At 39.2% G+C, this 12,106-nt stretch overlaps 2 protein-coding genes across 10 annotated transcripts in view; one reads left to right on the plus strand and one right to left on the minus strand.

Moving 5' to 3' along the window:
• Positions 1-5,367, plus strand: part of IGSF10 (immunoglobulin superfamily member 10) — a 31,064-nt gene extending 25,697 nt beyond the window's left edge. For 3 of the 4 annotated variants that reach the window (XM_032263030.1, XM_032263036.1, XM_032263042.1), the window contains one exon: positions 1,714-4,596. In XM_032263030.1, coding sequence (XP_032118921.1) covers positions 1,714-3,625 — 1,912 coding nt within the window. In that variant the 3' untranslated portion in view covers positions 3,626-4,596. Of the gene's footprint in view, positions 1-1,713 lie in introns of all 4 variants that reach the window. The other variant, XM_032263047.1, reaches the window with a different exon arrangement.
• Positions 3,656-12,106, minus strand: part of MED12L (mediator complex subunit 12L) — a 363,897-nt gene continuing 355,446 nt past the window's right edge. For 5 of the 6 annotated variants that reach the window (XM_032263069.1, XM_032263086.1, XM_032263074.1 and 2 more), the window contains 2 exons: positions 9,861-9,942; positions 3,822-7,475 (listed from right to left, as the gene is read on the minus strand). In XM_032263069.1, the coding sequence (XP_032118960.1) occupies positions 7,423-7,475; positions 9,861-9,942 (135 nt within the window). In that variant the 3' untranslated portion in view covers positions 3,822-7,422. Of the gene's footprint in view, positions 7,476-9,860; positions 9,943-12,106 lie in introns of all 6 variants that reach the window. The other variant, XM_032263096.1, reaches the window with a different exon arrangement.

Genomic DNA, 12,106 nt, shown 5'->3' on the forward strand with positions numbered 1-12,106 from the left:
GATCACCTGAGGTCAGGAGTTTTGAGACCAGCCTGGCCAACATGGCAAAACCCTATCTCTACTAAAAATACAAAACAAAACCAAAAAAAAGACATCGTGGTGGGTGCCTATAGTCCCAGGTGCTCGGGAGGCCGAGGCAGGAGAGTCGCTTGAACCCAGGAGGTGTGGTGGACCAAGGCTGGAGGATCACTTGAACCCAGAAGTTGGAGACCAGCCTTGGCAACCCAATGAGACCCTGTCTCTACAAAAAAATTAAAAATAAATTATCGGGGCATAGTGGTGTGTTTCTATAGTCCCAGCTACTCAGAGGTTGAGGTTGCTGGATTGCTTGAGCCTAGGAGGCGGAGGCTGCAGTGAGCCATGGTCTCACCACTGCACTCGAGCCTGGGCTCCAGAGTGAGACCCTGTCTCAAAAATATAAATCAATCAATCAAATAAAAAGAGAAAAATGACTTAAGGCTGTTTGACTTGGTTAGCACTTATGCCATGAAAAACAGTTCTTACTTTTCTCTCCAGCTTTATCTACTTATTTAGTCCATGTTGCCAAAAAATAAGACCTTTTCTCCGATGGGTATCCCTGATAGCACTTTCAGCACCAATTGAATCTCCACTGGTCTTTCTGAAAAACTAGATTTAGTTTTACCAGGAAAGATCTGCCATCTTGTGGTTAAATGTGGTAATGGTAGGCTGTGAAGCTGCTGTACACCTGGAGAAAAATGGTGTTCCGTAACAGCTCAACCCAATGCTGAAACCAGTCACTCTACAGCTGCCCACAGAGGGCAGATGCTGCAACAACCTTCTAAGGAACCCTGGGTTGGTATTCTCTTAATAACAAAGTTTTTTGGTGTATTTTTTTGTTTTTGTTTTTTTTTCTGAAAGATTCATTTTTGTCACCCAGGCTAGAGTGTAATGGCGGGATCTCGGCCACTGCAACCCCAGCCTCCTGGGTTCAAGTGATTCTCGTGCCTCAGCCTCCCGAGTAGCTGGGATTACAGACATGTGCCATCATGCTCAGCTAATTTTTTGTATTTTTGGTAGAGATAGGGTTCTGCCACGTTGGCCGGTATGGTCTCAAATTCCTGCCCTCAAGTGATCTGCCTGCATTGGCCCCCCACAGTGCTAACCAAATAATTCAGTAATCATTTTGTTACTAATAGCTTTTTAGGAAGTATCATCTGTCATCTTTTCAGAGCAATTGAATTTGCTCTTTACCAGTATATATTATTAAATGACCATGTTCCAATTAGTTTACTTGATATGTAAAATGGTCAAGGAAGTCATGGTGTTTAGAAATCCCGTATTTCTAGCACTTACCTCATCAAGATTAAAATAAAAATTACTATGTAAAGAAGATTTATTTGAAATCCATCTAAGAAATACTACTTATTTGCACTAAGTTACACCTGTTCAATTAGATTTCATCTTTAATGACTTAGAATAAGCTGGTAATTTTAATTTTTGTTGCAACAATTTAAAGCTAACCACACACCAAAAACAGGTAACTATGTGAGGTGATGGATATGCTAATTAGATTAATGGTGAGCACTGCACAATATATATACATCTCAAAATGTCATATTCTACACCTCAAAGATACTCAATTTTCATTGGTCATCCTTCAATAAAGTGAGGACAGAGGGAGGAAATCCTGAGTAAAACAGTTTCCCTCATTGCTAACAGCTGCACACTCAAAGGAATCTCTTTTCTCCTTAGAATGGGCAGCCGGATCCATGTCTATCCAAATGGATCCCTGTTTATTGGATTGGTAACAGAAAAAGACAGTGGTGTCTACTTGTGTGTGGCAAGAAACAAAATGGGGGATGATCTGATACTGATGCATGTCAGCCTAAGACTGAAACCTGCCAAAATTGACCACAAGCAGTATTTTAGAAAGCAAGTGCTCCATGGGAAAGATTTCCAAGTAGACTGCAAAGCTTCTGGCTCCCCGAAGCCAGAGATATCTTGGAGTTTGCCCGACGGAACCATGATCAACAATGCAATGCAAGCCGATGACAGTGGCCACAGGACCAGAAAGTATATCCTTTTTAACAATGGAACCTTATACTTCAACAAAGTTGGGGTAGCAGAGGAAGGAGATTATACTTGCTATGCCCAGAACACCCTAGGGAAGGATGAAATGAAGGTCCACTTAACAGTTATAACGGCTGCTCCCCGGATAAGGCAGCATTATAAAACCAACAAGAGAATCAAAGTTGGAGACGCAGCTGTCCTTGACTGTGAGGTCATTGGGGATCCCAAACCAAAAATATTTTGGTTGCTGCCTTCCAACGACATGATTTCCTTCTCCACCGACAGGTACACGTTTCATGCCAATGGGTCTCTGATCATCAACAAAGTGAAACTGCTTGATTCTGGAGAGTACGTATGTGTAGCCCAAAATCCTAGTGGGGATGACACCAAAATGTACAAACTGGACATTGTCTCTAAACCTCCATTAATCAATGGTCTGTATATAAACAGAACTGTTATTAAAGCCACGGCTGTGAGACATTCCAAAAAACACTTTCACTGCAGAGCTGACGGGACACCACCTCCTGAAGTCATGTGGATCATGCCAGACAATATTTTCCTCACAGCCCCATACTATGGAAGCAGAATCACAGTCCATAAAAATGGAACCTTGGAAATTAGGAATGTGAGGCTTTCAGATTCAGCCGATTTTATCTGTGTGGCTCGAAATGAAGGAGGAGAGAGCGTGTTGGTAGTACAGTTAGAAGTACTGGAAATGCTGAGAAGACCGACATTCAGAAATCCATTTAATGAAAAAACAGTTGCCCAGCTGGCAAAGTCCACAGTATTGAATTGCTCTGTTGATGGTAACCCACCACCTGAGATAATCTGGATTTTACCAAACGGCACACGATTTTCCAATGGTCCACAAAGTTATCATCAGTATCTTATAGCAAGCAATGGTTCTTTTATCATTTATAAGACAACCCGGGAGGATGCAGGAAAATATCGCTGTGCAGCTAGGAATAAAGTTGGCTATATTGAGAAATTAATCATATTAGAAATTGGCCAGAAGCCAGTTATTCTTACATATGCACCAGGGACAGTAAAAGGCCTCAGTGGAGAGTCTCTATCACTGCATTGTGTGTCTGATGGAATTCCTAAGCCAAACATCAAATGGACTATGCCAAGTGGTTATGTAGTAGACAGGCCTCAAATTACTGGGAAATACATATTGCACGACAATGGTACCTTAGTCATCAAAGAAGCAACAGCTTATGACCAGGGAAACTATATCTGTAAGGCTCAAAATAGTGTTGGTCATACACTGATTACAGTTCCAGTAATGATGGTAGCCTACCCTCCCCGAATTACAAATCGTCCACCCAGGAGCATCGTCGCCAGGACAGGGACAGCCTTTCAGCTCCACTGTGTGGCCCTGGGAGTTCCCAAGCCAGAAATCACGTGGGAGATCCCTGGCCACTCCCTTGTCTCAACGGCAAGTAAAGGGAGGACACGTGGAAGTGAGCAGCTTCACTTACAAGGTACACTAGTCATTCAGAATCCGCAAACCTCCGATTCTGGTATATACAAATGCACAGCAAAGAATCCACTTGGTAGTGATTATGCAGCAACGTATATTGAAGTAATCTGACATGAAATTAAAGTCAACATCTGGGCAGAATTTATTTTTTGGAAGAAGTTTAATCAAAGGCAGCCATAGGCATGTAAATGAATTTGAATACATTTACAGTATTAAATTTACAATGAACATGCAAAATAAAAGGACTTGTAAATAAATGCATTATGAACTGATACTGATTTCTTTAATGGATCTCAAAACAAACTTGTAACTTAAGGCACTTTTATTTTGCCAACAAATAACATTAAAACGGTCCACTATAACAAATGGCTAATGTACCTGAATTTTTCAGTAAAAAATGAACTTTTACTACCAGTTGCCTAGTGTCCACCTTCTGTCAGTGTTTCAAGCATGGCACTCAGAACAGAGACAATGGAAAATATTAAATCTGCAATCTTTATGTAAAGTTACCATCCTGATCTATAAATATTTTATGGTTTATAAACTTTTTTTTGCTAAAACCTACAGAAAATAAGCACTGAACTGTCTTGATTATGATTCACCATTTGTTCACACTGAAAATTTTCATTGATGGGGAATACAAAAATGTTTTAATAACTGCATTTAAAAATAAATGCAGGCTAACTTCCACATGTAAAAAGCAATGTAATAACCTGCACATCGTAAAATGTGAAAAGGGGATTGATTACTTTTGTCCAAATACACCCATTAAAAAGGTTTTAAAAATACAATGAAACTTCTTTATAACTTTAAAATCTAGCTTAGGCACCCCTGGTTTGGAGCTGTTTATAAAGAAATTTTTCTGAGGAGGAATCATTGCTCTATAAGCATTTCATTAATAATTATGGGATGGGAAAAAGCTTGGGAGGGTCTAGATCTATTATATATAATGAAGTTTCACTGTATTTAAAATCTGATCATTCCTACACAAAATGTTGCTTTTTGTAATTCACTGAATTTATATTACATGCTTAATTCAACCTGAATTAATTTGGGGAATATATGATTCATCTTATCTAAATTTAGGGCTGGGGTTTTCCAGTGTAATTTCTCCAGCATCTATTCAAACATTCACCTATTAAGGATTATAGGAACATTATAAATGGGGGGAAAATGCCACAGGTCTTATTCAAATATCTCAGTACACAAAACTGAGAATTACTAATATGTTAGCCCCTGCCAATCATTTGAGACATGTGGGATCCCGCCCTTGTGTTTTCATCATACTTTCAGCTAGCCCCATCTAAGCCTAAAATGTGATCTAATTGCTACATATCTCTGATGTTAGTACCTTGTGGCTGGAAGGGGTCAAAGATACTCATTGTAACCAATCTCCTTCTACTTCCAGGCCAAGAAGGGTAAATGCAATGACAAATGCAACCCTATAAGGAAAAAGCCTATGGTGTAAAGAAGACTGTCTATGGGTTTCTTATAACCAAGAATTGTGATAGGTATAGCTGACTCTATTTTATTTCAAGGTCTTGTCTTTAAGGGGAGCTGGGGCCTCCATCTTACTCTAATTTCCTCTGGTAAGGTAAAGTACCAGGTTCTGCCACAGGGCTTTCCCTTGTGACCATTTTAATGTTACAAGAATGCATTTGCTAGAAAAGAAAACAAAAACAAAAACCTCTCAAGATACAGAATAGGGAGAAAATATGACTAAAGTACCTCTGGTTATTTTCTTGATAATGCTCAGGGGAAAACAGCTCTAGGTCATTCCTCAACTGTCCATAAAATCTTAGAATTAAGAGTCTTTGCATAACTTCCTCACCTAAAAAAAAAAAAAAAAGGAACACAACAAAGATACGCCCTACAGCTTTCATGTGCAAAATGATTAATAATTTAACTCTGCAAAGTATAAAGTGCATACAAATACTATGCAATTATAACACTCATTCTTAAAACAGTATTACTGCTGTATGCAATGTTGAGCTAAAAAATAAATGGTTCAAACTGAGAACTGGCAAAGACTTTTTGAAAAGAAATAACAAGGATGGAACATGACTCACTCACTAGGCACAACATTCACGTTTCGGTTGTTTTGCCAATGCAGTCATTATAGAGATATATTACTTTGAACAAAACAACTTCATAAGTTTATCTAAGTATGATTCTTGAGAGGAAAAAACCTGATATACAAAACTAGCAAAATGTGTACAGATACATCTTCTGAAAGCAGATAGACTGTTAATTTAGTGAAAAGAATGGTTTTTAATGTTTTGGCAAAGTCTTTTCCAGCCCAGAGTAAACACAAAACGGGCAGGCTGGAGTGAAATATTTTCACAGTGTACAAAGCAGTTCACATGGATGTTGCCACAGCAAAGTAAGCTGACATGTATTTGAGGTCATTTGCATGAGTCAAACTTTGCAATGAGTAACTCACCTAGGAAGATATAAATTATTTATATATAATTTGCAAAAGAAAATGTCTACTAAAGTTATACTAGCTACATTTTAAAAAAGTAGATTTACATGGTCTGCTCATTATAGACAAATCTATTCACAGTATGCTTGACTACATTATATGTAAAATCATATGGCAAAAGAAAATGAATTAACAGAGAACATGGGAAAATATCCCCCACATGTTTTAAAATGCCCTGCAATTTTCACATTCAAAATTTTATGCATCTAAATCTAAAAAAATATTATATGGAATACTCTTAAGTTTCACAAACTGATAATTTACTGGTTTCTTTTTTACTCTAATAGGAGCAAATTACCACATACTTGAACAAGGTTAAAATAGTTACTATTTCCTTTATAATAAATTTGATGTATAATTTACTTGTGCTTTTTGCACCAATTTATAAATACAGTATATGCAATACACAACCAAGACTGACACATTAATAATTAAATTCAAAATAGCAAATACTTACCATACAGAATAAACAGCAAATACACCTTTTACGAAAACCAGAGCCATCTGGACTTTGGGGCCAGATTCTCTGGAAACCATGTCAAGTGTGAGCACTGGAATCTTAAGCCAGCTGCTGGATTTGTTTCCCCCTTAAGTTGGCATAAGGTTCAGGAGAACCAAAGCTGGCAATAAATAATTGGACGATTCCACTGCAGTTCTCTCAGGCCTTCAGGGTTTACATGTTGTCCGTTCATAATGACTCTTGTCAACCATCTTGCCTCAAAACAAATTGAGTACAGCTACTTCTAACAGGCTTCTGCACATCTTAGGGTGGCTCTCACAGAAACCGTGGTTCAAGTTCTTGGTTTAAGAAGTTTACGTACTAAGCAACAATCTGTTTCAGCACCTTTTGACCACAACAAAAGCAAAGAAAAGTCCTACATAAATAAGAACAAAGTTTATAAAGTGCTTATGAAAACATTTCAAATTAGAGCAATGCAAATAAATGTCTGTTTCACCATCACAGGTGAATGCAGAATAAATGGGTCATGTTTCTGTCAAGATCTGACATGCCTTTCAAATCAGTAGTTTGGTCCAGCACAGTTTGGAAAATGAAAAAAAAAATCATTAATGAATGAAATACATAAATACTTTAAATCCATCACAATCCATTCTTTCTAGAAATGTGAGATTCAAAAAAAGCACCGATTTCAAAAGGTCTGCTAGCACACTCTCCGGGAGTAGGCCTGCCTGCATGATTCACATTTGTAAACCTACTTTAAAGTTGAATCCAACAAAATCAAACCACAACTTCTCCTTGGCTTTTTGTTTAAACACCTTTTTTTGTGAGATGTAGCATAAAATATAGTAAAATATCAAAGAAATGAAAAAGCAAAGGGACATTTTTAAGATGAGTAATGCATTAAATTTGATTTTCTGTTTTTCAGTGCAAACATAAGACATCACATCTTCTCCTCTTGCAGACTCAGAAGTGTGAAGGATGCCCATACGGTGTCACTCCTTGCTGTGGCTGGTTGCCTAAGGAGAAAAATAAATTCAACCAAAATTACAGATACAAAACTATGCCACAGATAGATGCTACCTCCTTGTCACTGCTCTCAGTATCAGCCTCAGGTACAGAGGAACAGGGTGACTGGCCAGAGAGAGTACTGTCCTTATCCTGAAAAACCCTTGTGGTGGGATTCAAGTGCCACCCCGCAGAGGGGCCAACTCTAACTCACAGTCCCACACTTGCGAATGCAAGGCCGCAGGATTTAGGTTCCTGGCCCATCCAAAGTGTCACCCTCTGATCTAAACCACTCGGTAGTAACTTTCAAAAGGACTACAGTAGAAGTTTCGTAAAACGTTGAAAGTTCTCAAAATGCTTATAAAAGTCTGCAATTCTGCTTTAACACTGACATTACAACTGGTAAGAGAAAATTAGATGGGAACCGGGCAATTTTCTGCAAATGGCTATAAGATATGTGCAAGAGTATATGCAGGAGCAAGAGTGTCCGTGTTTGGTGACTCAAGCATGTGCCTGTGTATACATGCATGCCTACACACACACACACACACACACACACACACACACACACACACACACAAGGAAGTCGGTAGATACCAAAAAATAACATAGGCTTCAAAACAGCTACTGCTTGTTTAGTACTCAAATCAGGAGGCCCCGATCACATGGGCCATGCTATCAACGGAGCCCTCTGGAGTTGTGTGGTGAGCAGCTCAGCTTAGTTGCAGCTCTTCAACAATAAGTCTGGCATAACTGCATATCAGGCAGCAGAGTATGTACCGTGGTTAAGATGTGGGCTCTGGAAGCAGTGCTTCTCAGTTGAAGTCTTAGCTCTATTAGCTGAAAAAACCTTGGGCAAATTAGTCCCCTGTTCTTCAGTTGTTTCCTCATCTATAATGTGGGAACAGTAATAATACTTAATCTCACAGAGTGGTTTAAAAATAAAGCGAATCAATACATGGAAAGTCCCAGTGCCTGGGTCCAAGAAAATACTCCATGAATGATGGTTTTAACAAAAAGCTGAGCTCTAGTAGACGGGAACTAAGCATAGATATCTTCTCCCAAACAGGTTCCACTTTATAAAAATCATAAGTACCTATTTCTAAACACTAGAAAAAGAAAAATCTGCCTTAAGATTATATTTTCTACAAGAATAAGAACTCTAGAATTAGTGAAACATAATGAGATTTTAATTTCAAATGTGTTTTAATAGACCACATCTATTAAACAGTAGCTAGAAATGAATATTTTCTTGATTTAACTGACATTAAATGGGGCCCTAAGAAGAAAATATTTTTAAAGAAGAAAAAAAATCTTGGGTATGCACTGGTAGAGACACAAGGTGTAAGAGGGCATTCCCTCTGTTAGAAAATCAACACACACAGCAGCCAGGCAGAAAATTAAGACCAAAACCAAGCTACCCCTCAGAAATTACACGACTCATTTCCTTACAGCATCAGCAGGCTATGAGATCTGCACTACTGCCTTCCCCACAAACCGGCCTTCACTCTGTACCTCACAGGTATGTAACCCGAGACCCAGAGGAAATTGCTAGTCTCACTCACTGCATGGATGGAAAAACTACATGATCCAGAGAATGGTGACCAAGTTAGCACCAACATTTACATCTCCGGACTTCCAGGCCAATATTCTTTGCATCACAGAGGGCTTGCTCCCGTTCCTAAAAGGATTTCCTGTCCTATGACCCTAGCACAGGGGTGATTCAATTCATGGGAGCATGCTGCTGGCACTGAGATGAGGTATGATGAAATGGGCTATTAGTATGTTCTCTAGAAAGGCAGCACATCAAAACAAAAACAACACACCAGCACTACAGGCAAGATTACTAGGGAGAAAACACTGCCCTGCCATGCTGTCTATGATGTTACAGGTTTTGCTTTATGAGTCACTATCAGAAGGGTGGGATGGTGCAGGGGAAAGAATTGTCACAGTCTGACAGTTTAGTGCTGGCCTCCCTATATCTGAAGATCTTTGGAAGGCCAGCTAACTTGATTCATCTGTATAATTAAGGGCATTAGCTTATGCTCCCTGAACCCTCCAGCTTAAAAAACAACAACAACAACAACAACAACAAAAAACCCTTTGATTCCATAGGAGTCCTCCCAATGAAAAGAAACCTTTCTAGGTTCTGGTGGAGGCAAAAAGAAAAGAGCTTCACTGAGTTTGAGAATAACTGGAGTTTTCCCAGGAAAGGAAACATTCAAGCCAAAACCAAACCAAGGCAGAATGAAAATACTTGGGCTAAACCAAATACCATGAAAGTTGTACTGAGGCAGACAGTACCATTTTGGGAGATCCACCACTTATGTTTCACTGGCTGGCTTATTTTTAATTTCCCAGGAGCCATCTGTTCCGTGACACACAGGTCTACTTACTGGAAAGCTGCTTCTGGAGCTGCCGTACCAAGGCAGCCGTCTGCTGCTGCTGCTGGGTCTGCTGCAAGCCTTGCCTGGGAAACTGTAATGGCGACAGGAGAAAGGATAGAAATCATTCCATGGTGCCAATCACAGACAAGAACAGAGACTAACTCGCAGGGCCAGACAGACTGTAAAGTACTTCTCAATACTTCGCGAAAAAAGGGCCATGACCAGTATGTGTATATTAATTTTCACCTACTCTCTTGTACATCTGGTGAATATCTGAATACCTAAAGTACTCCAGCCATTCAAGAACCCACGCTCCAGGTTATTAGTTGCCATTTATTTCAAGAGCCCCAGTGAAAAACTCCACACTCCAGATGGTAGCTCAGCAGTTCAAAGATCCTTGTTATCTCACCCTTCACCAGGTAGCTCATGAGTATCATACTATTAATATAAAGTATTTTCATTGGCAAAATGAAAGCTCCCTGATTGGAAGATTTGTTCAAGTACTACAGGCTGTGCCTTGCACGAATTGGAGAAAAGTATCTGGTGAGGCAGAGTGGCGCCCTAGGAGTTGGGCTCATTTGGGACTCTGCCCACAACTTTCCTAATAACAAGACGGATCCACAAAACTAATGAACTATTTCCTTCACCAACATTACTATTTTCCCCAATACAAATTAGAGAAACAGCAGCTTGCCACTTTTTCCCATGGCCTAACTCAAGAGGAAAAAATAAAAATCAATCTTTCATTTATGTGAAAATGTCAGTAAAGTAAGTATTCTTTTCTATTCAATAGTTTCTATGCTTACTTGGGGAAATTATCCTATTTATTTAACAAAACCTTATATTGTACTATGTGCCAGGTACTGTTCCAGATATTCTATGTGCATATTAGCATATTTAATCCTGACGCAGCTGTAACTGTCCTCAATCTCTTATCCAAAGTCCTTAAGACAGATATGTGCTTTGGAATCTAAACATATGCAGTTTACTAAGAAACATTCCTAACACATAGACCAAGCAAAAAGTACGACAGCACTCATAATCAAGCATAATACATTACTGTAATATGCTTGATTATGGGGTCAGGTACACTCCACATCTCTCTCCCCTTCTTGTCCCACTGGGATTAGAGGCAGTCCGTGAGTGTGCCATCATCCCCAGCTGGAATAGTTGTATCAGGTAGGAAAAATGAAAAGAGCCTCATGTCTATTCAGGTCAGCTTTTGCCACCAATGAGAGTACATGTCAAATTTTGCTGTTCACTTCTGACTAGTTAACACTACTGCCCCTAGAAAATGTCCTATATCTACCACATCTATCATCTTACAGACTTATCATTTCACTATGGTGAACACATTTAAAATCTACTTTTAGCAAGTCTGGAATATATATTAACTACAGTTACCTTGCCAAAAAATAAATCACCAAAATTTATTCTTCCTGTCTAAATGAAACTTTGGACCATTTGACCAACTACCCATTCCCCTCAAGCCTAACCATGATTGAAAATATCAGCTTCCAAATATTAACTTATTTGGAACAAATTAGATTCTAAAAGGCTGGCTATAAAGATGTCTAAGCTGACTGAACAGCATATTGGGGTACATGGTGCATGATGAGTCAACATTTATTCATTCAACAAACACATGGCTGCCTTCTTTATGTTCATCTAAAGCCTGCTTCATATAGAATATTTACAGAATAAAACACTGTGGTTGCCTCAGATACTATATTTTGCAGAGCCTAGGCAGTAACTAGGTATACCCTAGGAAGCTCCTGTACACATGTGTGCGTGGCATGTGTGTGTTGGGGAGTGGGAGGTGAACTGAGGGTGGCCTAAGAGGTAGTACATAGTCAGAGGGCCTCAAATTGTGATCCAGGGATTCCTGGGAGAGGTCCCCAAGACTCTATCAAGTTACCTGCAAGGTCAAAATTGTTTTCAAAATAATACTAAGACATTATTTGCTTTTTTCACTCTTATTTTCTCATGCATGTATAGTACAGCTTTCCAGAGCCTACATACAATATTACAATAAATCAAATGTTTTCTATTAAACCAGACATTAAAGAAATTTTCAAAAATATAAACAGGCTAGGCACAGTGAGTCATGCCTGTAATCCCAGCACTCTGAAGTGAACAGATAGCTAGCTTGAGCCTGGGAGTTTGAGACCAGCCTGGGCAACACGGCAAATCCCTGACTCTACAAAAAATTATGAAAATTAGCCAGGCATGGTGGTGCATGCCTGTAGTTCCAG

The sequence above is a fragment of the Sapajus apella genome, unplaced genomic scaffold (genome assembly GCF_009761245.1).
Source record: "Sapajus apella isolate SASKATOON/1434 unplaced genomic scaffold, GSC_monkey_1.0 scaffold4, whole genome shotgun sequence".
Classification (NCBI taxonomy): Eukaryota; Metazoa; Chordata; class Mammalia; order Primates; family Cebidae; genus Sapajus; species Sapajus apella.